Raw genomic sequence first — 26,453 nt, 5'->3', positions numbered from 1 at the left:
TAATTACTGCAATCTGTCGGTGAACCTTTTTTATATATGGGAATAAACGTGAGTTTATCCCAGTCATTTGGCCACTTTCCGGTATCACAGATCTCATTGCAAATTCTAAGCAATACTTCCGTACCTAATTCTCCCATTTCTTTGAGTGTTTCAGCTGTTATTCCATCTTCTCCTTCTGCTTTTCTGAATTTTAGCTTTTTAATTGCCGCCTCAATTTCTGATTTCAATATTTGAGGTTCTTGTCATAACTTCTTTTCTCTGTATTATTGTCTGGTTGTTGTTGTTGTTCTTCTTCTTCTTCTTCAGATGCAAATCTACTAATGGATGTTAGCGATCACATTTTCCATTTCATTCCATTGGTTGTTGTTAGAGAATAGTATTTCGCAATATTGTTTCCACACCTCTGCGATACCGTCTGGGTTTGTTATGGTATTTCCACTATTATCTTTGATGATCTGTGTGTTCTTTCTTTATCTCCTCCATATTTGTCACTCTATCGACCCAACTTGAACTTACGTACCTAGAAATGACAAGGATGTATACTAGCCCTACCTGTCGTATAATTATTTGTCCTGGAATTTGATAGCAATTTAATACCTTAGATCAAAACAAGAAAATAGAGTAGGAAAGACAGCGAGAGACGGTTCTCCAACATGAATACGATCAGTGGGAAGATCACGAAAACGATGGAACGACAACTTCCTGGAGGCATGTTGAAAAACAGTCGGATTCATTACTATATAAAAAGAATAAGACTTTAAAGTTATAAAATCTCGCAAAAATGCAATCCACTCCTTTTTATTTTGTACGTCAATAACGGTGTAGCATTTTTGTTTTGTAATTAAAATTATAATCAAATAAAGATCGTTGACATCGCCGTTCAGAAGAATATACCGAAATCATCAAGTTGTTCATTAGAGAACGTTACGGTATTTACGAATGAACCTCGAAGCGAATCATTCGATCCAGCAACTTCTTACCAGTAAATATCCTGTAAAAAAGTTCGTAGCAAATTTTATAGTGACCATTTATACGTTTTTCTCGTCTGTGCATTATCTATTCTTCATATTTTCCTCGATATAGGTTCAAATATTCTACGGATTCATCAATTCCAGATCATTTGATCCGTTTACATCCATCTCTACAGCCATTCGAATAATAATCACACAAAACCAGTTTCAGATGCGCTCACAGCAGCCCGTTTCGTCTACAAGAAGCACATGAAGGCATTTTAATTGCGGTAATAATCACTTCTGAGCAACTTTCCATTTTACTATAAGTAAAAAGTCTTGTATTAGTGCAATTATCACAAACATTTTTACTAAAACAATTTTTCCTTAAATGCAGTCTTACCTGATACCCTTTGTTATAATAGTAACGAAGTTGGTTGTTAAAATATATGTAGATAAGAAATAATTACACAAATACACCTTTTAAGTACTTTTCCATATAATATATTTATCTATAAATAAAGTGTTGGGAGGCCACGTACAGTGTTTAATTAGATACACGTTTTCACAGTATGTTAAACTGTGGAGAGTTTCCTCCCTATTTGCCATATTTAATTCCTTTTGACTTCAATCGTTCCCAATCATAAAGAATCTTATGGCTTTTAAAAGTTCATGTATTAGGATTAATAAAATTTAAGGGCAGCCAGTGTCTTAACCATACCTCACCCATTAAATCGAGGCATAATGGTAAACAAAATTTGCGAATGCACCACGAGAAAGTCACCCACCGTTCGAAAAAAACGCAATGCCGATAAAAAATTAACCATTACCGGCGAGGTATCAACCAACAAAAGAAGAAAGTTTGCAGGTCGTCGACCCCAAAACTACAATAATATAGGTGATCGAACATACATACTCGTACATCCTGGACAAGAGATGTTGACAAAATAACTTTGTGGGAGGACGAATTTATCTTCGTGATTAAATTCGAGATTTATTGCGCTGTTATTGCCTATGAAAAGAATTGGCTGTTTGATAACGACCTTTATTCTAAATATGTATGTCTTAGCGGTAATTATGTCTTATGACAGAAATCGAAAGTGTGCCCTTTAATGTTGTGTACTGTCTCCCTCTGTGCAACAATTTCTCTATACTCTATTTGGAAATGCTTAATACCAGAGTTCTTATTAAATAAATGAAAAGGCGTGAAGAAAAAAGACGAAAGAAAAAATGTGAGTTTTTGTACACACAAAGGATGGAACAGGGAAGTATTTTTAAAGTGTGTAAAAGATTTTTAATTCCTAGCTGAACACTTCTGACTTACAAAGCCATCTTCAGAGCTATGGTCAAATGGACTACCTAAGCTCTGACGTCACAATGGGCGGGGATTTTAAAACCCTTCCAAACATTTCTAATTCGTGTGTATTTGTCCCATAAGAAGTTGGAAATATTGGGTTTTTTAATCGGTTGAAGAATACATAAGGGCTTTTGGTTATGAACATTTATTCTGTGCGATTGGTATTATTTGTTGTTGTAAATAATTTGAGCAAGAAACTATAAAAAGTAAAAAAAATGTTTGAAATTAGCTGGAAAAGTATAACTTCGGATTTACTAGGCCACATGCTCCGAACTTGCCCTGTCCACTAATATTTCTGAGACAAGACAAGGTGTGCTTTTTCCAGTAAACTGCAAATAATCGAAAGGATTTATTTATTTAACGTAAACTTTAAGCAATGTTCTTAACCCTCCTTTCCACGGGTGCCTTTGTTGTGATACAAATCCACGGGTGGGGTCTATCAGGACCAAATTTCAAACATCCTATTTCTCATTAACAAAATTTTTTTTTTAAATATTTTTAAGGAAACTTACTGATATAACGTTGTACTACCTAAATGTACCTATAATATGTGTATCAATATGTATTAGTATAGTTTACTGCGAAATAACTAACACCATTATTTTTTTACAAGAGTATATTAAAAAAATTATGAACGGCAAAATACAAAAGAAAAATATAAAAAAAGACAACATTATTACTCTATATACTTACAGTAATACAAGTAAAAACTAAATATCCAAAATTAAAATTTGAAACAGAAAATAGAGGGGGTTAACCTTTAACTACGGGCGCCCAACCATGAATCTCAAATACGGGCGCGGTGTACTCTATACACCAGTTACAAATAGCTACAGAAACAAAATTTCTTTAATAATTAGAACTATATTAGATTGCACAACTTGTGTTTAATCAATAATTAGTTATTATATAATAAAAAATAAAACTAAAAAATAATTCAAAATGGTAAACCAGTGAGAAAAAACGAAAACAGTAATTTATTACATATTGAAACACCAACCTAAAAGAATATGCGAAAATTTTTAAATTTTTAACTAGGTAGAAAAATAAACACATACGAGTCTTTATTCACTTTCGTCTTCTTCCTAGTTATTTGAGTTAATACACTCAGGACAAATAATGGTGGAATGTTCTTTGCAAACCATTCTCCTGCATGTCTGACACGAAATGGTTGTCACTCTATTTTTACGCCTTCCGCAGCAATAGCACCTTCCTAGTATTTTTGCTGGTGGTTCTTCTTCTTCTTGTTCCACTACAGTAGCTTTATATTTCTTCAGAAATAGTTTTAAATCTAAGGACAAACTCTGTATTTCAGGTCGTTCTGAAAGGTGTGGTCTCGACAAAGATAATTCATTTAAAAATATCCTTCTATGTGTTTGAGGATTGTTTATATTTGCAGCATTATACAGGATTTGGCTGTTAATTCCTGCGATGTTTAGGAGCTTAAAAAATATAACCATCGGCCACCTTTGCGTTCTCCTTGATACCGAGTATGTACGAGTTCTTTATGAGAATTATAATCTAAAATTATATTTGGCTTTTTTTTCTCCGGATCTACTGCAGAATCATTATGCATGGTTGATTTCAAAGGCACAGCTTTATTTTTTGCAGGGACATATAACACTATAGTTACCTCTTTTTGAAATCCGAAAAATATATACAATATTTTTGCTGGAAGTTTTGCTACATTTGCTCACCACTGAATATTTATACCACTTTGTTTGTTTATCTTTCGCTATAAAATACTCATCTTCATCGCTTTCTAAACTCTCACCATCGCTCTCGTTATCTGAATCCGAAGACTTTTTATCATTTAGTTCTATCTCCGACTCAGTGTTATAATCGTTGTCTTCCGTAATTTCTTCCTCTTCTTCTGACGAACTAGCATCCTCTTCTCCCCTAACTTCTTCCTCAGGTTCTTTTTCGAACAATGCTTCAGCCATAGCTCTGTGTGAGACTTTTAGGGTTTCTAACACGCACTCGATCGCTATAAAAAATATTTCTCCTAAGTTTCCATTTCACATTTTTGTATAAAAAGTACAATGTAACATTTACTACACAGAAAATAACTCGTTTGCAGGTGATTTAAAGTTTAACATTCGTTAAATTTACTTACATAACTATGTGCGTGGTGTACTGAAGGCACAGTTCGGGAACTCACTTTGATATTTTTTATCACAACTCAACTATTCGATCAAAAATCACATATCGACTGTAACAGACAATGGTTGATACTATACTGATAGGTTACGTCGAGCGCCGTAAACGCAGAAAATAGTTTTAAGAAACGGCAACCAACTTAACACGCATGGTGTACTGTGTACACCATAGCCCGTAGTTAAAGGTTAAATAATGATAATTTTGTTTCTACATAATCAGCACAACACGCTTTTATATGTTCCATACATAACCAGTTTTTACACAATTGGTAAAAATATCTAGTTTTTCTTTTTTTACAATACTTACACATCCCCGTTTTCCTGTGGCTGGGTCATCCATCATCCTTTGCTCAATTCCAGAAAATTTTGCAGCAAGTAACCGTGATGTTCTCGGTATACGCATATTTGGTGCTCGTATTTTCATTTTTTTCTGGACTACCGCAATTCCTAAGGACTTCAGAAACAATCGACGAGAAGACCGAAATTCTGAATTTGTATTATTGGATCTTAGTATATAATAAATGCATTTATAGCTGCAATGTTAGCCAAGCCATAGCACAAAAACAAGAAACGGCGACTCACGGGTGGGGTCTGTCAGGACACTTTTACAGGTAGCGATTGAAGGGATTCATACAATTTCACCAAATTATGCTAAAGTGTACTATTCATTGCCATTAAAAGGTACACCGAGTGTAGGAAAAAAATACAAAAAAAAATTGAAAAAATTAAGCAATTTCATTTATAGGTGTACTGATGGACCCCACCCGTGGGAAGGAGGGTTAATACCTACCAAAAATAAGTGCACAAGAAACAACATTTGCTGTAAAATAACGGCACTTTGTTTGACAACTCTTGGCTAGATATGTACTGCACGTTCTCACATTTTATAAATGTCAAAAGCACAGAAAAATTACTTATGACTGGGAGACATATATGTCAATCAGTTCATACTAATCCAGTACAGGTTTCTACTCCTTAGCGTGTACAATTGAATGTATCTTATAATAAATTCAGAGTGATTACGATCTTGCCCCGTTTACGATCTTACGTGTTCAAGAAATCCAAGTATTTATTCGTGTGATTTGCTTAGCAGTGTATTCAAAAATTTTGAGTTAATCATGGCGACACAATTTGTGATGTTTTGATAAAGAAATACTTTTGCGAATCTATTTTTTATGATAAGAATTTTACACGTGTATGCTTCACCGCTAAAAATACAGGAAAACACCTATCATTCTTATCAGTACACGCAAATAGCAGTCTAAGTATATGCACTTCAAAACATCGAAAGATTTGTACAATATTGATAATTTTTTTAACAGAAAGATTGATCGTGTACTCTGTTTTTTATATAAATGTCCTTACCTACTGTCAATTCTGAACAATTTAAATAAATAACTAGAAATAACCGTTCTCTGTCGCGAGTGCCAACTGGGGCAGCTTGCACATAAATTTTATCACAAATAGATCCTTGTGTTGGCATTACGTATTGTTATATTTTAAACTACGTTTTATGGGGTAGTCCAGAAACGCACGACGAAATCTTCAAGATTTTTAAACGACATTTAAACATTTTCTAATATTTTTTTTAAACGACTCATTTCTTAGAGTCTCAAAAATGTGTTCACACCGAAAAGTCATAGTATAAAAATGGATTTCAGCTTCACAACACTATTAAAATTTTCTATGTTGCATACTAATTGTTAAATAACTCTAAAACTAGATATTTTATTAATTTAAACAAATTCAACCTCTAGACAATCTTGACTTAACCTTTAGAAATTAACAAATCAATGTAGCAAGACGATATAATCAAATTTTTACGATACGCACAATAAAATCCTTCGATCTCACTTCCAAATTTGGATATACGTGTCGAATAAATGTTTAAAAATAAATTTTGGTAACCTATGTGTTATTATTGACATTTTATCTACTTTTACTTAAAATCCTCGATACACTGACCTATCAATCTTATTTATTTCATATTTATACTATTTCACGGTATGTTAGACCAGATAAATGAGCAAATCAGCCTTTTTGGAGATCGGTAAATTATATGGAAATGTGACACAGTTTTAGTGGAAAAGCATAGAAAATACTTTTAAATGATATTTCGTAAAGTTATTTTTGTTAATTTGTTGCATCATCATCATAAGTGGCTCGACAATCCGTTGTGGATCTTGGCCTACTCACAAATAAGTCGCCACTCCTGTCGATTCCTGGCAACTTCCCTCCATCTTTTGACCATTAGAATCTTTAGGTCTTCTTCCAAATTATCAATCCATCTCCTTTGTGGTCGTCCTCTACTTCTTGTGCCCTCTGATTTTGAAAATGTTAATTTCTTCGTGTATTCGCGATCTGACATCTTAGCAATGTGTCCAGCTCATCTAAGTCTCTGCACTTTAACGAATTTCACGGTATCTCGATCGGTGTATGTATAACTGATATAGTTCAAAGTTGTATCTTCAACGCCATAGCCCTAAGATTTTTTCTCTAAAAAATACCAATAAGTCTTTCATCATTGTGAGATAAGGTCCACGTTTCAGCCCCATATATTCAAACCGGTCTTATTAAGGTCTTGTATATATTGACCGTGAACAGTTTTGTTTGGATTAAAATGTAACTTATTCTCTTTAAGTTTTTCTAGTTGTAAAATCTAGAGAATAAAAGGTAAAGGCAAAAGACTAATTCTTTACCCGTATCTTGAGTGCAGATGGCTTTTTGTATACCAGTTTACTAATATTTCAGTCCGTTTATACTGCTGATTACCACGAAAATATTAATTAGTTACTGGAACTGGAATAAATCTTCCTTTCGGGCTGCCACTGGTATTATTAAAACCGGAATATTCTATTAAATCTTGAAAGGTAGTTATTAAACTACATTATTATTGTAAGAAAGTCATGAAACTTCGATATTCTATATAATTAAAAGCAGGAAGCTGCGTTGGCGGGTGCTTTATAACAGCTGAAAGCAGATTTGCTTTTGCTATTGCTATGTGTATATGAACTCTGTGAAAACACCCAACACTGGCGTTACTTGCTTGTTGCGGTGCTAAAATTAGTTTTTCCAAGTTCGAATTTCTTTAGAAAATCAGTTCCTTGTTCCATTGCCTTTCTATTTGTTTACCTGCAATTCTGTTAAAGGTTCATTTTAATAAGCTTTTTATGACGTTCATAATTTAATATGATTCTTCTTGAAATTATAATAAAATATCGATTTTAAATGAGTATTTTTTTTGTATATAACAGTTCAGTTTTTGTTGCTGATACCTTTTTCCGATTCAGTTCTTGATACCAAGAATATATAAGTACAACTTTGTTTTTGGCCATCCAATACTAATATCGTAACTATAGTTAGTAGACCAACGAAAACCCTTTTTTGTCTGTAAGACTCGCAAGGTCAAGTAAAAGTTATTCAAACGACCGAAAACCTGAAACGAAAGAGTTATCCAGCCAACCAACGTGCGTGTGTGTACACAACAAACGAACAAAACAGGTCCTAATATTTTGATGCCGTCACGTCTATATTTGTCTCCCACTTCGCGTCATTATCGCCTCTACATAGATATCTCTTCACATTCACATCAACATCGTGCGCAATTTTTTTATTACTAGACATTGTTGCCGGACTGCTCCGTACAACGATTCGGTCACACCTTCAACACATTTAAATATTTTTTACATTATGAAAACTATCAAAAAGCGGTGCTCAATTCTATAATGTCTCTATATTTGTTATACTATATAATTTTAGTTCTATATTTGTTAATAAAAACTTGATTACAGGCCGCTCATGTTTAATTCTTTTGTTATTCTTCATTCTTGCTCAGGTTCAATGTCTTTAAATTATTTTTTTAATTTTGGTCTCGTTTTCGGGTGTTATATACATGCATAAATCGTTCATATTCCACTTATGTAGATTTTGATGAATTTTCTCCATTTTTTTTTTCTGTTTTTGCCAAAATTTACGCTTATTTTGTAATATCTCTGCTATATCGCTGTTCCACTCTTTTAGTGGTCTGTCCCTGCTGTTTTTCCCTATTGGTTTGGCTTCCCACACTCTTCATTTGCCTCTTAGTGTCCATCCATGTTAAATGACCAAACCATGCTATTTTTTCTTCTTTATTGTGTCAAGCAATGGTTTAGTTTCAAGCCTGTTTTTTATTTCTTCATTTCTCAGTCTGTCTGTACTTTTTGCCCTGTTTTTTGAGGTATTTCATCTCTGCTGCTTGTATCCTATTCCCGTATCTTCTGTTGAAAATCTAGTTTTCTGCTCCGTATGTTAACTTTGACCTCTTGAATATTTGTTTGTTGTTGAGGAATCCTCTATTTAGTGTCTGGTAATAGTTTTCCTGTACTTTCTAGTCAGATGTTGAGATCGTCCTCAATCTTGTACTTGTAATCTTCTACAATTAAATCTTAACGAATATTTATTTTTAAAACGGAATAGCATCGCCCTTGGACTTTATGGCTGCTCGAATTTGGTTGGGCATTTACTCGACTAAAGATCTGCACTGTTCAGACTTAAATTCATTGCAAATTTGCTCTATTTTTTACTTTTAAGTTCGTGTAAGATTACATTACAATGTCCGTTGTGGAATATTCGTTAGTGTCTGTTTCATTTTATGCTATACCGTTTCAATGGCATTTAGGTCAGGACTATTACAAGGCCATGAAAGGACATTTATATTGTGGTTTTCAAACCAGTTGTTTGGGGTTCTGGCCGTATGACAGGCAGCTTCGTCCTGCTAAAAAATATAATTCCCGTCATCATTTAATTTCACAATACTTGGTAGTAGGCTATTTTAAGGTATTTAAGCTATAATAGCAAACGCCTGATTTTGTTACATATTTTAATTTGTTCTATTATATAGTTGTTTGGGCTTGTAATTTTGAAGCGTCTTCGATCCCACGCTAATTATATTCCCAAAAGCATCACCATGCTCTCATCAGATGCATGTTTTTCCACATTTTGCAAATTTTTGAAATTCCAAACATTACTTACGATAAAATATCATAATATAAACACTTTTGCGTCATTAACATGACCTTTACTCATTTTTAATCTGCAAAATAATAAATATCGCAAATTAAATCATGACTAATATTAGCAGAGAAAGATTGAGTAGTATGTATTAAAATTCAAGACGAGTAATCGCTGTAAATAAACTTAGACGTGGTGCCCTTTTTACGCTAGATAAAAGATCACGACGATCAAACGACTAGACAAAAGTAATAAAAAATATTAAATTCGATAAAATACAATGCTGATGCATCCACACAAATCAAGTGAAAATTATTTCAACCGAAGCATCTCTCTTCTCGTGCTTGGTCCATCTTTCTGTTTAGGGTAGGCTGAATCCAATTTTTTTTAGTGGTATTTTAGATATCGTGTCGTTACTTCATCTGGGGTCTTTCCATCTTGCTGTTGGTTTTTGTAGGACGCCAAACCAACAGTCAGTGTCCACATAATTTCTTTATTTCTGAGTCATCCGTTTTCCATCACAGCTGATTGTGTTTGCAACTTTTTTGCGGATTTCCGCATGGTTTCCACAGCAGAATACATTCGCTGAAATCCACTGACTACACGTTTTGTATCTCGCTACTATAAAAACCTTATTTGAGAGCGTATATCCCATTTATATTACTAAATCAAGCATATTTATATTAATATACTATTTAAATACTTATTGCACTCATATGGTTGCATAACGAACAGCCATATCTCTCCACAGACATATGCATTATGCATATAAAAAGCGTTCATTACAAAAGTGAAGGTTTTTACGAGCGTAGAGGCTATTGACCGAAGTTTTTAATGTACACATCCACTTGATTCTTAAAACTATCGCATCATAAACACTGCACAGTGTATTTTGTTGATTATAGTCCATTTAAAACGAAAAATTGTTGTTATTCCTTAATTGTTGGCTATTAGTGATACTTGGTTAATGGTTGGTGTAGTTTCTTGAGTTTCCTGTATTTGGTAGTAAAGTTGGAAGTCGTTTCCGCGTTTAATTATCATAAAATCGTGTAAATAAACATTGTTCAAACTCAAGATAAGATTTGAGACATTGATTCCGTAAATACTGTACTATTTTTTGTTTTAGTATGTCGTCAAAAGATTTTAATAGCTGTGAGTTTTTAGTACCGCAGCATTTTATTATTTATTCGATATATTGCGCTTTAATCACAGCTTAAGTGTGGTTTTCGAGCTGTTTCCTTACATGCCTTGGTGTATTACTAAAGATTAATGAGAAAATCACGAAGGTAACTTTTTTTCACGAATAAAAACACCTTTCCCGTGTTTTGCCTCTCACCAGTGTTGTTGCTTCGTGTATGTTGAATATCTTTTATGTCTACACTATTTTTAGCTGTTCTTCCACAGTTCCTGTGAGGATGACTGTTTTTCGTAAGCATATTATTCTCCCTATGAGATAAAATAGCAACCTAAGATCGAAAGAACTGAAGAAAAATATCGTAAAAAGAAATTTATAGTATGCATGATGGTAAATACAAAAACATTGTCTGTAAGCAAGTAATAAATTGGTTCTCTCTCAATAATTCATATAATATACATTTCACATGGACAAACAATTCGAAAATCAAGAAGTAAACGCATTCTAACATTAATACAAGTGCTGTGCGACGTAGCAGAAAGCTTCACGTTAAACGAAATAAATGATATAATAAAAAGTAGACAATAAGGAAGAAAATGACCTCTTATGTAAAATCAACCATCCATCTCGTGTTCAATTGTCTTTTGTTCCATTGAAAACTACCGCCATTATAACCAGTCCAGTTAACCCAGTGCACAATGCGATACCCCTCGCTACAAAAGATCGCGAACCCCGTCCATAATGGAGGACAATTCAAAGGGCTCTTCCGTTTTTTAGTTTATTAGTGGAAACTTTTATGTTAAGAAAACATTAGCATATTAGCAAGGACCATGCTATTATTTGTTATCGTAGATATATTTATATACATATACATAATGCAAATGCTTGAGTCATCTACTCCGGCTAAAATTGTTATTACGGCAAAACATGTTATCGCAGAAAAAGCCGGGCAACAAAAAATGATTGTTCAGCTGTTAGTATGTGTGAAGGTCAATTTTTTCACGAAACAACTAAACTAATTGCAAATGCCCATTGTTTTATAACTAACAAACCATCGTATAGATATACCATTCTCTGATTTTTTTTATTGATAATATTTAATCCCGAGTTGTTTTGTAGAAGGAACATGATAAAATGTCGATGATAGTCAAAGGTGCGGGTTCGTTCGGAAAAATATTCCCATGAGATTTTTTTGCATAATAACTTTCATGAGATACCCCAAAATAAGGTTGCCCAGGGGTCGTATTTTCGAATTCATTCGAGCGTATTTCATATTCGAAATAAGAATAAATTCGCTCGAAATCCAGTTGTTTGTATTTTCGAATACTGCGTGTACAAATCGGCGACTCGAATAAGTCTGAATCATTCGAATTTCAATTATATACGATCAAGGTAATTGTTGTCATTTCTGTTGTTACCAGAGAACTAGTTCGTTAGTTCTCTGTTGTTACTGGGTTTTTAATCGTTGTTATATACAATATTTTTACATTGAACTTTGTTTTCAATAGCTGCACTTTCAGCTAATTTACAATAAAGGAGAAACGAATTGTTTTGACAAAATCACCATAACATAGGTTAAAAAAAACTGTCAATTATTCTTCTTTTTTTTTTTTTATTTGAGTATTGTTCGAATTTGCAGTGTTGCCGGTGCAAATTTTTCTCATATAACATTGCGAAGGACGTTCAAAAAATACACATTCAGATTCGTATACGAAATTTGTCATTCCCTTAATTTGGCAATACTTAATATAACAGTAATTTTTGTGAAATTGTTGTTTAGGTAGGAAATGCCTTGTGATATGGTATATCACAAGGCATTTTGACCATTTTTATATTCTATTTATAAATAAGGGAGATATGGAGTGTATCCCACAAGATACATAGTCAAATATCCAAATTTATTGTAAAGTTTATTATGTATCTTAAAGAAACATAGTCTAAAGGTGAAACCTCACAATAAAAGCAGAAACTACAAGTACTAAAACTAGGTTTTTAATAAAAAATGGAAGCAAAAAGTAATAAAGTAAGATATTAATTTTTCGTTCTAGTCAAAAACAACCAAAACTGTTGTAAAACTTACTGATGTGCTATTATGAAAAGAATTAAAACAATTTCTATCCTTTACTAAACACAATCTAAGAGAACATTTTGAACATGACCAGTGTTGTCTCTCCTGATTTGCAATACCTACACCTGCCTTTGCTATAAATAGGAAAATGATCAACTTTCTCTATAATATTTCCTCTGATGGTCTCGGCAGAACGCACTTTTTAATTTTTTTAATTTCTTCGTTTCGCTCGGCAAACACTCTTATTTTTTTTTGTCCTTTGCTGTTAGAGCCTCTGCTATGCACTGTCTAAAATATTTGACGGACGTGTGTTGTAAAATATTTTTATCCCTTCTATACAGAATCCATGCGTTATTTATACAAATATTGTGCAAATATGGAGAAGTACCAGCGACGAGTTTTTAGGGGAATTCTGTAAAGGCTGTATCAGCATGTCCATCAGGTCTACTCCACCCATGTGAGAATTGTAGTGTTTTATGAGAGAGGGACAAGGCATTTCAATTTTTGCTCGCTGACTTTTATCATACCTTTTAGCTGTTTGGACAGATGTAGAAGATATATATGTACTAGCTAGGACAACAGGTGTGTTGTCAAACCATTTCACAACATTTATTTTATTAATGTTGTTACTTCTTGAACAAAACGACTCTCTTCCTTTTTTCTTCAGAGAGTTATCATCTTCTAAAACTCAATATTTTAACCGATCCTTTCTCATTGTTCCCAGGACTAAAATTCCATAATCATGGCGAAGAATGTAAAACAAATCAAAACTTGAAAAGAAATTATCGACATATATAACACAGAGCGCCGGTGATTTCATTGATTGTGTTAGAGCAAGAACAACTTTAGTCCCTATCAATCCTAAGTATTCTTCCTTTTGTGAAAAAGTATGCTGTCTTAAAGTATTATTCCCCCCATAAACTATGAAATCGTACACAAACCCTGAAATACTGGCTCTAACAAATATTTTAAATCCCCATTTTTTGGTTTTGATTTTATGTACTGTCGTCGTGAACCAGCCTTTTTTCCCTTTATAAGGGACCATCATCTCATCTATACTCTGGCGTTTTTCTTATTGAATTCAATAATATTTTTTACCTGTGTTGAGCCTTCAAAATTGTAATTTTCCCCCTTTTTTCAGTTTAAAATTGTTTATAACTCGAAAACGATCAAGTTTACAGAAAAATTACAATAGAAATAATTTGTTCAGAATGATCCAAAAAATTCATTGTTACAATTTGTTGAAAAAAAAAATTGTTTAAAAAAATATGAACAATTTTTCGCCTGTGCGGCCTCTTGAAGCTTATTTTGGGGTATCTTATGAAAGTGATTATGCAAAAAAAAATATTTTTTTTAAAGAATATTTTTCCGAACGAACCCGACTTTTCGCCTTGTCTATGAAGTTTACTATTTTCCAAAAAATCTACAATAGTGGCGTAAAAAATCTGTCACTAGTGCCTTATTATTTATATACATTTATCATATTCAAAGAATACCAAAGATGAGACTGTCTAAAAGAATAGTCCATTGTAGTTTTAAAAAAGAAAAAGGTAGACCTGAAAACAGAGGGAAAAATGGCGTTGAGAAAGGTATAGAAGAAACTTAAACTCACAAACTTGATAAATTTAATATCTTATCACTAGCGTACTTACAGTAGGTTAATTTTTCTTTAGTTTCGTTAATAAATACCAAATAATGATCACTTTTTAAATGAATTATGTTGTTTCTATGAAAGTTTAATGGTCTTACAAATTTTAATCAAAATTAAGTGCTATATGTTAATGGTACCCATCGCCCCCTCTTTCTACGCCATTGCTTATGCACCCGACCTGTTGCACGTCACACTGCGGACACCCGCTTTACATAATCGAATTCTCGTCAAAAGTATCGAAGATTTCTGATCTTTTTCTATAAAAATAAACTATCATAATTAATCCGAATGATCATCACAAGCTTTTATTTGCTGGAAATGTGCCAAACAACGAATTAAATCGTCTATCTCGGTCTAAAAATAAATCAAAACATGTGGCGATGTACGACTTTTTAGTTTTCTACTTAACCGGCCGGCAACTGCGTAGTTAAAGTGGTTAAAAAATTGTCCTTAAGATTTTTTTGTTCATATTTTTAATGTTGTGTAACACGGAGAGTGATATTGCTATTCTGGTTCATTGTTATGCGGGTGGTAAGTGGTGGTGTTGTGGAACTGTGTTAGTGTTTAACACGTGGACTACCACTTGTTTAAACGTATAAAGATCAGTCTATTTCTTGTGTTTTAGTTGGTTTTTTTTATTATATCAAGTTCTCATTTCAGTTCGTAGATGGCTCTTCGTACAAATGATGTTATTATTTATTATGTTGGCCCACATTTTGAAGACTTCTTAGTGTTTGATTCTACGCAAAATTGCCTGTTTTATTTTCCTACATTTGCCCTCTTTGCTTAACCATAACACAATATCTTTCGGAGACAGCTTATGTTACGATATCCTACTGGTTCTATAATCTTCTCATTTCCAATGTTGTAATTCCAGTTTTGTACTGCTATTCATCCTGTCATTTGTGCTACTCTTATAGTATGTCATCGCCAAAACTCGTATGAGTTACCACAGTAAATTTCTCTGCATTGTTTGGGACTCGTATTGTGTATTGTTACTCTTCGATTTGGTGATTCGTTGTTCTCGTTATCAAGTGAATAAAATAAGTGCAAGAATTAGGACGCGGTCATACATCGATTGCAAATCATCCACATGAAGAACATGCTACTAAAGATGAATATTTGGTCCATTTATTGACTCTAGAGAATTAAAAGGACTACATTGACAAATCAATACTTTTTTTTTAAATAGAAATTAATTTTGGTTATATTCGCATTCATCAATACAGAAGTGATAACATTTTTCACGCAAACAGTACATTCCAGATATGTTCATTCAAATTTGTACTTTTCTGTGTTTATAGCTTCTTAATAGGCGATGAAGGTGTTTCCACGTGGTTACTACAATCATTTACGATCAAAACCACTGTATATCACATCGTATACATGTTTCCGAAATAGTGTTACGAAAACCACAAAATTAGAATTGCTAATTTAAAAAAAAAACATTAATTGAAGGACGCCCAACTGGTTTAGATACAAGAAATTAAATCATCTTGCGTTTATATAAAAACTTAGTTAAAAAGCATTTTTTATCGCACCTCTAGAATATGTATTAATATAATTTCTAGACACTAGTGACAAGACAATATTGTGTCTCTCTAAATACTTGGTAAGATGGTTATAATTTGTTTGACAATACCAGTATCAAAAATTTTATCCGACAATTGACAAAAAACTTACCATTGATCTTTTGCCATAAATACTATCATTTATATCCAAATCGACTAAATTGTTGGTATTACTTAGGCGAACAATATTTAATTCATACCAAAACGTCAAACAAAGCTGTTATTTTCTAACTAACCATTTATTCCCAATAATATATTATGATCTACGAGTAAAATTATTAAACAAGAAAAAAATTGTTCCCAAAAAGATACAATGTAGAGAATCTTTCAACATTACCTTCATATTCCAGTAGCTTGTGTTGTCTTTGCCCCAGTTATCAACTACCTTTCAAATAACAAAAACCGGTTAGAGAGAAACCAGATGCACATTTTTCGCCGGGTACAGTGTGTGGAGTATACCTTTGTTGTGAAAAATCTACGTGGGTAGGTAAATGTTACTGTAAAACGTGAACTGTACAGTGTGAGTCGCGCACGCGAGATAAGATGCAGATAGGCAGTTTCTTTTATAATACATGTATAAGAATTACTTCGTTCACAATGTTGCTTTCTCCATTGAAATTGCCTAGTATAAAGGTATGAGCAAAAGTTGGTTTGTGAAGATATTTATTTTCTTTTCTAGAAGAAAATTATTTTATATATTTCGTGAATGTTGTAAGTTTGGTTACGATGTTGTAAATATCTTAGTTTCTATTCCACATGTTTATTCTATTATCCTTTTCCTCTTCATTTCATGGTAGTATCTTAAAAATATTTGTGCAATATGCCTGAAATAAAGATTATTGGTGGAATAATTCAAATCATAACAATGGTATATTTGCGTTAAGACATAGTAGAACGCTTAGATTTTTAGGTTTTGTTAGTTCTGCTTTAAGATATAGTGCGGCGGCTGGTTGCTCTGGTAATAAATTTCACTTACAGGGACCCACCCTCTTACGGCATGCTTGCATTGATAACTGATATAGAATAGCTTTTGTAATTACTCCTAGCGAACTGCTACATCACTATTCAAAATAATTAAATTACACTCTAGTAACGAACTGCTTCCCATTTTAAAACACTTCGCATAGGCATCTGGTCAGTTGTAAAAGGAAGGGCCCAGATGTCGCCACTTTTAAAGCGTTCTACAATATTATGTTATTGCGACTATACGCAAAAGTATTGTTTAAACGTAGATCTGTCTTGTGTAGTCTTTCATTTTTTAAAGTAGCATATATTCAGTTCTTTTATTATTTTTTTTGATAGTTTTATTGGGTCGACACGGTTTGGTAATTTTGGTCTTTTTCTTACAGATTGCAACGGCATCGTAATCAACAATGGTGACAGCATCGGGGGTTGCAACGGGGGCGGGGGCAATGGCAGCGCCTCCGACAGCGGCGATCAGATGGACGCTGAAGCTCGCGAAAGAGAACTCGCCCGACGCAAGGAGGAAGCCAAGAGAAGGAGGCGTAAGAAGAAGCGAACCGGATCTTCATTGGTGTCATCATGTTTTCAAGGTAAATATTTTTTCCTACTTTGTTAGTAAACTCCCAACGTCCATTCCGTATAGCTCTTGTGAGGCATGTTTTTCCGTGTCCCTAGTTCCTAGTGTCTCTGTTTCACTATTTCATTTAGTGGATAATGCGTATTAGTGTTTGTATTTGAGATTTTTTTATTTGACTTAACCTTATATAATGAGGTATTATCTTGCAAAATAAGATATGAATTTATATTACACCGCTTCTTTATCTTCAAGGACATATTTTACAATATTAAAAAATGCGTAGGCAAAAAATGTGCGGGCAAAATTTCGTCATATTTACCAATTACTTGATATATATATAATTCAAGTTGCTGGCTTGAATGTTTATCTTAACGTAAAAAAGTGTTTTGTAGATAAGTAATAGATAATTTTAATTTGGGAACTGAAGACGATATTAGATAGACGATATATTAAGTAGAAAATGATTTTTCTGGATTTTATTTTACTTATGAAGTTCATTTACATTCAACAATCCAATGGTCATATACTTTTTTATTACGGGCCAAAATTACGGCGTAAAATTCACACAAAACAGTGACTTTTTCGAGATGCACTGGAAACTCTTGCATCCCATCTGAATTGGTGGTATCGTTCCAAATTCGATAATGCTGTTTTTGGCGTTATCCGTTCATCCAAAAATGTGTCTCATCGCCTAAGATGAAAATTAGAGTCAGTCTCCAACTACTCTAAAGCCCCTTCAATCAACATACATCGTTGTCTATGGTCTTTTACCTTTAAATCTTGTGTAAGTTGAATCCTGTATGGGCGCAAACCCAAGTCACGACGCAAAATTCGCCATGTTTTGTGAAGAAGAGTTCTTGTGAATGGCGTGAAATCGACTGTCTCAGATTCTCCTAACACTCTCAGGGACAACGGCCATCTTCTCGGCATATCTTGCATTTCGTCGACTTACTGGTCAAATTTTTACTTACAAATTTTTACTGACCACACTTCGAATACTCCTCCCGGAAGAACGATTATGGCGACCTTAAACGAGGCGAATAGCACAGCATGTTGTTCGAACAGAATACCCATTTTGATAAAAAATTACCTTATTGACATTTGAATTATCAAATGTTAGGTGATTAATACACACCTTCAATGATGTCAAAGAGCTTCTAAATATTTTTACTAATCTCATCGATTCTACAATTTACATATACCCATTTTTTTTCAGATCTGTATAAATTAACCGGTGAAGTTCTGGGAGAAGGTGCTTACGCTAGCGTTCAGACTTGCGTGAGTCTGTTCACCGATCAGGAATTTGCTGTGAAAATTATCGACAAGGTACCAGGTCATGCTAGAGCTAGAGTTTTTAGGGAAGTAGAAACGTTCCATCATTGCCAAGGCCACCCCAATATTATTCAGTTAATGGAGTTTTTCGAGGACGAAGAAAAGTTTTATTTGGTTTTTGAAAAGGTAAGCCTTCTTTTAATAACCTAACATAACTTTGTAATAGTCTCAACAGCATGCTACTTATTAGAATCATTCATATTATAATCCTCTGCACATAGCGAACTACCGAAAATCTCCAAAATAAAAACAAGAAGATATTGCATTTGGGGAGAAGCCGACAGTCGTTTTTTTCTATCTTAATATATTCTTTACATCTTCCCGTTTCATTTGCTATGTCGCATGTTAGGATTCGATCAGTTGTTTATTTTGGATTCAACTAGGAAAGGTTATTCATTTAAGTGCCTGCCTTTAAAAGTTATCATGATTAGTCATATTTACTTACGTAAAACTACATATTTCATATCTTCCGTACAACTATTCAATATGGTCTTACATTGAAAAATATTTTTATACAAAGTATACAACTACACCTAACGTCCAAAATGTAGGATATTTTAAAAAATTCCATGCGTTACAAAAATTTTTTACCGTCATTCAATGTTTCTTTTTGTGATATTTATTGTAAATATTATTTTTCGGTCATAAAGCTCTTACGTCAGTACAAATTCCACCAATTAATCTCATATATGGTATTCTTTATTAGTTCACTTCTGTTTTTTACGTGATGTTTGATAGACTTTCCTCTTTCAGATTAACGGAGGTCAGCTCCTGCGAAGGATCCAGGAGCACAAGTATTTCAGCGAAGCCGCAGCGGCAGAGATAGTGAGAGAAGTGGCCTCAGCCTTGCAGTTTATGCACGCCAAAGGGATTGCACACAGGGATTTGAAGCCTGAGAACATTCTTTGTGTCCACAGGGACCAACTTTGTCCGGTCAAGATCTGCGATTTCGATTTAGGATCTGGCATCCGCTTCCAATCCAGCGTTTCCAGTCCTCTAGCGACACCTCAGTTATTAACACCTGTAAGTATTTTAAAATGGAATTGATCGAACATAAGGGATATCTCGCGAAATTACAAAAATAAAAGTTGGAACGTGAAAACTTTTTGATTCATTACAATACTAAATGTTTTTTTATTTGTTTCAGGTGGGCAGTGCTGAATTTATGGCACCGGAAGTAGTAGAGGCATTCATCGGAGAATCGGAAACCACATCATACGACAAGAGGTGCGATTTATGGTCTTTGGGCGTCATCATGTACATTCTGCTGTGCGGATACCCGCCGTTTTACGGAAAGTGTGGTAGAGACTGTGGCTGGGAGCGAGGCGATAACTGCAACGCCTGCCAGGAACTTTTGTTCCAGAGCATCCAGGAAGGACGATATGATTTCCCGGAGCCAGAATGGACGACCATATCGGATGAAGCGAGGGACCTCATCTCGAGTCTGCTGGTGAAGAACGCCAGCGAGCGCATCAGCGCGGAAAAGGTGCTGCAGCACGCGTGGCTGCAGTGCGCAAGTGATACGGCTGCGCTAACTACCCCAGCTGTCATCAAGAAGAACAACTCCGCCTTGGAACTGTCCCAGTTCGCGGAGTCCGCAATGGCTGTGAATAGAGTGGTGCAACAACACTTCAGCATGAAATTGGACTACTTGGAGAGACCGAACGTGTATCCTCCAATGAAGACGTGCGCATCGGCGAAAATGTTCGGCCTGAGCCCGCCCAGCGAGAGTAACCTCATGCGCAGGCGTATCAAAGGCGGCTCTTGTCAGTTCCTCGTGCCAGCGCCCACACCCGCCATACCCAGTCCAAGCGGTTGATGTTGCCCAACTCGTCAAAATGTTTTAAAATTTTGAAAACTAATTTTTTTCTTTTTCGATTTTTTGGCATTTTTACAGAGAGTTGATTCGGTTATTTGTGTTGTGTTCTGTTTTATGATCAACAACACAACAAGTTACTGTTGTTTATTTTGTATTTTTCTATTGTAAAGCTGGATGGATCGAAATATTGAGGCATTACAAATATTCATAACTGATACACCCGAGTACCTTTAGATTTCTCGCCAAATCATCAACTCAATATTTACCTATCAATAATACAGTTAGTTCTCGATATTAAACAAAGTTCACGAAACAAAATAGATCTGCTAATATAATTTTGACAATGACAGTTCTCTTGATACCAATCAAAAAGTCTCTCCGGCGAGAATCTTAACAAAAACAAAAGCAGCTCAAAATATTTCACACTTTTTATTGACAATAATAAATAGATATTATTTATTAATATTTTCCGATAAAAATTAGCAACTGCACCAACATAATCCTTAAGAATTCGCTTATTAATTTTCAAAATAAAAAGATCCATATACTCATAGTTCTTGTGTTTGAAGTAAGCACATTTTTTTTCCTAGAAGCTCTATTTTTCGTACTATTTTTTTTTATTTAGTATTACGGATCAGTTTTTTCATATATATTTATAAGCAAAACAACCACTTCAACTAATTTATAGGTTAAAAAGAACATTTTCTGTTAGTTTTGTTTCAATCGTGTCACTAATAAGTTTTGCGGCACTTAACGTGTTAAAAGAAATCACGAAACGTGGCTGCGTGCCATAAATCAAAGGTTATAGGAAAGTACAGAAGAAAAGGAAGGAAAAGTATAATTTAGCTACCAAATATTCCAATATCTGCTAACATTTTCAGCATCAAAACTGTTTGACTGAGCTCTTGTAGCATGTAGTTATCGCAAATACTAATTAGTAAGCTTTAGCTAAGGTTTACGGTAGTTTAGGAGGAATATATTTGATATTGAAAGTTACTACTTAAGGCAGAACATCAAGGACACTCTACAGACAGACAATCAGCAAAATCTGGAACCAGCAACTGGAAAATTGCAAATGATCTTCGTTTATGTTATCTTTTATGATAAAAAACGAAAGAACTCGATAATTTCAAGTAATAAATGTCATAAGTCACTTGTGTCATTTGTCACGTATAAGTTGTCTGTCTGTTACAAGATAAGAGATGTCGCTGCGGTAGCAAAGTTTACAAAACGAAACCAAGTCTTCTAAATGTTACAAATAGGGGGGATAGAATGAAAAATTTTTTTTATATAACGAGTAAATTGTGGTTGATACGAATGTTCAAATTTAATTATGTAGAATACTGTTTAAAGCGCAAAAAACGTTTAACGAGATCTTCTCTAGAGCCTCATAGATTAGATCAGCTGAATCTTCATCAACATCGTTCGTCTTTGCAGCGAAGAGTCGCAGTACTTTGTAAAAATTTGTAAATATTTAGGATTAAGAACAAATAAGAAGTATTTAATAGAGAGCGAGGCTAGTATATGAGATTCTGCTGTAGATTAAGTTTTGCTTAATAACTCTTTAGGTTAAGTACAAAACACTTGACAAGGTGGCAATGCGTTCGGTTCCAAAAATGGGAGGGTTTGGTATTTATCGTTCAATGAAATGCCTGGAACGTCGACACACAAACAAAAAGGTATCTACTTCATATACCTCTAATTTTTTTCTACTTAAGTTTCCTTTTCGGCTAAATTTCATTAGGACGAACATTTGGGCAAGTTTTCTCGAACGCATTGTATAGCTGCCCGCGATAAAGGTTGTGATATGAAAGTACCCTTTATCAAAAAAGTATTGCTATCAGTTAGGCCATGTTTTGATGATGCCTCAATATCCATTGATGGTTCAGCTGTGGCCTAGATATATATCGCTTGATTTTTTAATACTTTTGTATGTGTTAAAATGTAGATTGATACCAGTCTACGATTTGTGATAATAAGTAAGCTCTGACGTGCGATTAGAACGCACGATAGACTGTAGACGCCGTACCTGCTTTCATTTCAGTGAGATACGGAACATTTGAATGAAAGGGGCTTAGAAAAAGCCCTTGGGACCCAAATAATACACCAAACAATAGCATATACCGAAATAAGTAATAACATTTACATACTCATTTAAAATGAAGGCTTTGACTTCATCTGTCACTTCAGATATGACAGATGACATAAGAGCAGTCATTTTGAGAGTGGGCATGTCAAATCGCTGACTTATTGGTGAAATATGCTGTTATTAGGTGGCTTATGTGTGGTTCTTCTACGTACTGACAGTCCATTTGTATTTAAGAGTCCTATATAAGTTTGGATATTTTTTTAAGATTTTGTAATGCTCAAGGTTAGAAATTTCCTTATATGATTGGAATGGTATCCAAACCAGGGCGCGATAAAGCAAATACCAAATCGGTGCATAAACAACAAAAAACGCTCGTTGTACTATAAAAACCAATCCTCTTAACTTAAATCATTATATCATCAATCCTACTTAAGTAAACCGCGTGTTTTGTTGTTTATACCGACTTTAACATTGTTATCTTCACGTTTAAGGTAAACCGCGAGATAAAAAGCTTGTAATTCCATCTTGAAACGATTTTTTTAACTTTTCTCGGTAAAATTCAAGTTTACAATAAACGTGAAGAAAAATAAGTGTATCATCCCAGTGCATTGGTATTTGTCACTTCCAACTCTCAGGGTTGCAAATGTGCGGTGGTTCAAGTTGGACCATCTCTGAGGAGTAAATGTTTCTGAAATGAATGTGATATAATAATGTGTGAATGATTTCCTAAAAAAACGTAGATTCCCCCTACAAGATTGGAGTATTGTTTTTTTCTAAGATTACTATAAGGCATTTATTAATGTACTTTCACAGTACCATCTGTTTCCAATCAGTTTATACCAAAAACAAAAAAAAGCAAATATATAAAAAGTATATTTCATGGCGGAGTTGCTGTGAGTGCCATTATTTCTATTATGCGGGCTAGTCAGTTGGTAAAATATCAGTATTTATATCATGAAGTACAGTTTTTGTTACTATATATCACCCTGTACGTAAATAATATTAAAACTTCAATCATTTGTGCGGTGTTGTCGTTTTTGAGCTGTGGCAACGTTGCAGTTATCATTTTTTACTTCAAACTCGTAATTTATATCAACGTTTGGAAAATATTTGGTATTTTGCAAATGACTAGCCGGTATTTGTTACGTCCGACTCTGTACGGCCGTTACCAATGGTTGTGGTACGTACCGGATTGGTCGTATACGAGGAATTATAATATTGTTAAAAAATTTGGTTATAACATCGTTTTTTACTACAAGCAAGTTGGCATTGGGTAAAAATAGTGATGGAAATTTATGTACCAAGTGTGCTTTAATTTCTTAAAAATAAAGACCGATTTTTTTACAAACGATTTTTTATTTTGTACCTTGGAAAGCTAAACACACTTTCGATCCCTATTTGCTAAAGGTGACGAAAACGAACTGCCAACACCAGAGATAACGACAAACGAAGAAATACATATTGAGGAGGAAGAGATAAAAAGGATGCATTAAGGGAATTAAAAAATAGAAAACCACCAGGAGAGGACAGAATATCGAATGAACTACTAAAGTATGGGGAACCAGATCTGACCAAACAACTATTAAAACTAACCTAAAAAAAATAGAACAAAACGGAATTCCTTACGAATGGAGATCAAGCATAAAACCTCTCTTCAAAAAGGGAGACAAATCGAACCCGGAAAATTACAGAGGAATTAATTTATTAAACACAACACTAAAATTAACAACTATTAAGTGATAACAAATAAACTGAATGGAATTATAACACTAAGAACAACAAGGTTTTAGGTCGGGAAGATCATGCACCGACGCTATATTTATAATGAGGCAAGTGCAAGAGAAATCATTAGAATACAACAAACCGGCATATTTATGTTTCGTGGACCTTACGAAGGCATTTGACAGGGTCAGATTAAAGGAGGTTATCCACTTATATGCAAGAGAGATACTTCTAGGAATAATCAAAACGATCGAAAATATCTACCAAAACAACACAATAAAAGTAAAAGTGGAAGAACTAACAGATTCTATTAAAGCTGGCAATTTGATAAGATAGGGAGATTCCCTGAGCCCTCTATTGTTCAACCTGATTATGGATGAAATAATAAAAAAAGGAAGAACTAAAATAGGATACTAAATGGGAGAAAAAAGACTTAATATAATCTGCTATGCAGACGACGCAATACTCCTCTCTCAAAGTGAAGAATATTTACAACGTATGCTCCATCAATTTCAATGCTCGAAACTAAAGTGGAAGATCAAGTGAATAGAGCAAACAGAGCCGCAGGCTGTCTGAATGAAACAATATGGAGAAATAAAAATATCGGGAAGGAAACGAAAGGCAGAATTTACAACACAGTCATCAGACCAATAATGACATACGTGGCAAAAACACGACCTGACACAGACAGGACAAAAAGGATGTTAAGAGTAAAGATGAAAACACTCAGAAAAATTGATGACAAGACATTATGAGACAAAGCTAGAAGTACGATATACGACGTACATGCAAGGTGGAGAATATCAAGAACGGGGTAAGGAATAGAAGAGTAGAATGGAACGTTCATATAAGCCGAATGACAACAAATAGAGTAGTAATGACGCCAAGAGACGAATCCCTAATAGGAAGACCAAGAAAACGATGGAACGACATCGTACTGGATGCACATTGAAAAACATTCATGTCTACATAAAATAGACTCCAACAAAGCATTCAATAAAATCAGACAGAACCAGCTCATACAACTACTTAATAAAAGAATCTGGATATAAAGGACATTGGAATTATTACCGAACTTTACTATAATGAAGCATGGAAAAGAGATTTAGGATGAAATCGAAATAAAGAGAAGTGTCGAACAAGGATGCATTCTATCACCTGACTTATATGTATTCCAAAGATGAAGATAGTCTGCAAAGACTGGTCAACAGATTTAACATAAGAGCAAAATAATTTATGAAAATTTCATCTCGGAAAACTAAAACAAAAGTATCAGCAAAAAAGCAATCAGATGTAGAATAGAAGGAATCAGTATTAAACAAGTAATGAAAATAAAATACCTTGGAATTACACTGTCCAGCTGTGGAGACCTGGACAGAGAAGTGAGAGATCAAGTACAAAAAGCAAATAGACTGGCAGGATGGCGAAACAGACACATTAACACCGAGTTGAAATCAAGAAATTATAAAGTCAGTGTAAGACGAATAATGACATATGCTTCAGAAAGACTCGACACAGCCACAACACAAAGGCTACTGGAAACGGCAGAGATGAGAGTACTGAGAAGAATTACAGGAAATACATTGGGGTATCGAAAGAGAAGTGAAGGCATTAGAAGAAAATGTAACATACAGTGTATAAATGAATGGAAACAAAATTAGAAAAAAAAAAGAATGGAATAACCACATAAGCAGAATGAGGGAGACCCGTGTCGTCTCCCCCATTAGACTTCTATTAATCTTCTAACTCTAATGCCACAAGTTGCCCGCATTGCTCCTGTAGTGATCCTTTCTCAAGTTAACAATTTTGTGGTTTTGAAAACAAAGTTTTCAGTGTGTTATTGTTAACAAGATCCTTTTCTAATTTGGCAGCACCGTACTGAAGACGACCAATAGTCAGAAATACGAATATATGGTTGCCATTCCATCGATATACAATTTTGTTTTCCTGTTTTGCGAGACATGCCATTACACTTTATGTTTATTATTCACTCGCATTAACCTTTTATATTTGTTTTAAACGTTTGGCATTCCTTTCCTCAGGTAGCTATAGCTTCCTCCTTAGTTATTGT

At 34.2% G+C, this 26,453-nt stretch overlaps 1 protein-coding gene across 3 annotated transcripts in view; it reads left to right on the top strand.

Annotated features, from left to right (window-relative positions):
• Nucleotides 1-24,008, top strand: part of Lk6 (MAPK interacting serine/threonine Lk6 kinase) — a 307,705-nt gene extending 283,697 nt beyond the window's left edge. For all 3 annotated transcript variants that reach the window (XM_072522116.1, XM_072522115.1, XM_072522117.1), the window contains 4 exons: nt 17,230-17,433; nt 18,637-18,878; nt 19,506-19,775; nt 19,900-24,008. In XM_072522116.1, the coding sequence (XP_072378217.1) occupies nt 17,230-17,433; nt 18,637-18,878; nt 19,506-19,775; nt 19,900-20,571 (1,388 nt within the window). In that variant the 3' untranslated portion in view covers nt 20,572-24,008. The remainder of the gene's footprint in view (nt 1-17,229; nt 17,434-18,636; nt 18,879-19,505; nt 19,776-19,899) is intronic.
• Nucleotides 24,009-26,453: the final 2,445 nt, after the last annotated feature.

Source organism: Diabrotica undecimpunctata, chromosome 2, assembly GCF_040954645.1.
Source record: "Diabrotica undecimpunctata isolate CICGRU chromosome 2, icDiaUnde3, whole genome shotgun sequence".
NCBI lineage: Eukaryota > Metazoa > Arthropoda > Insecta > Coleoptera > Chrysomelidae > Diabrotica > Diabrotica undecimpunctata.
This window is presented reverse-complemented; position numbering and strand designations above follow the sequence as displayed.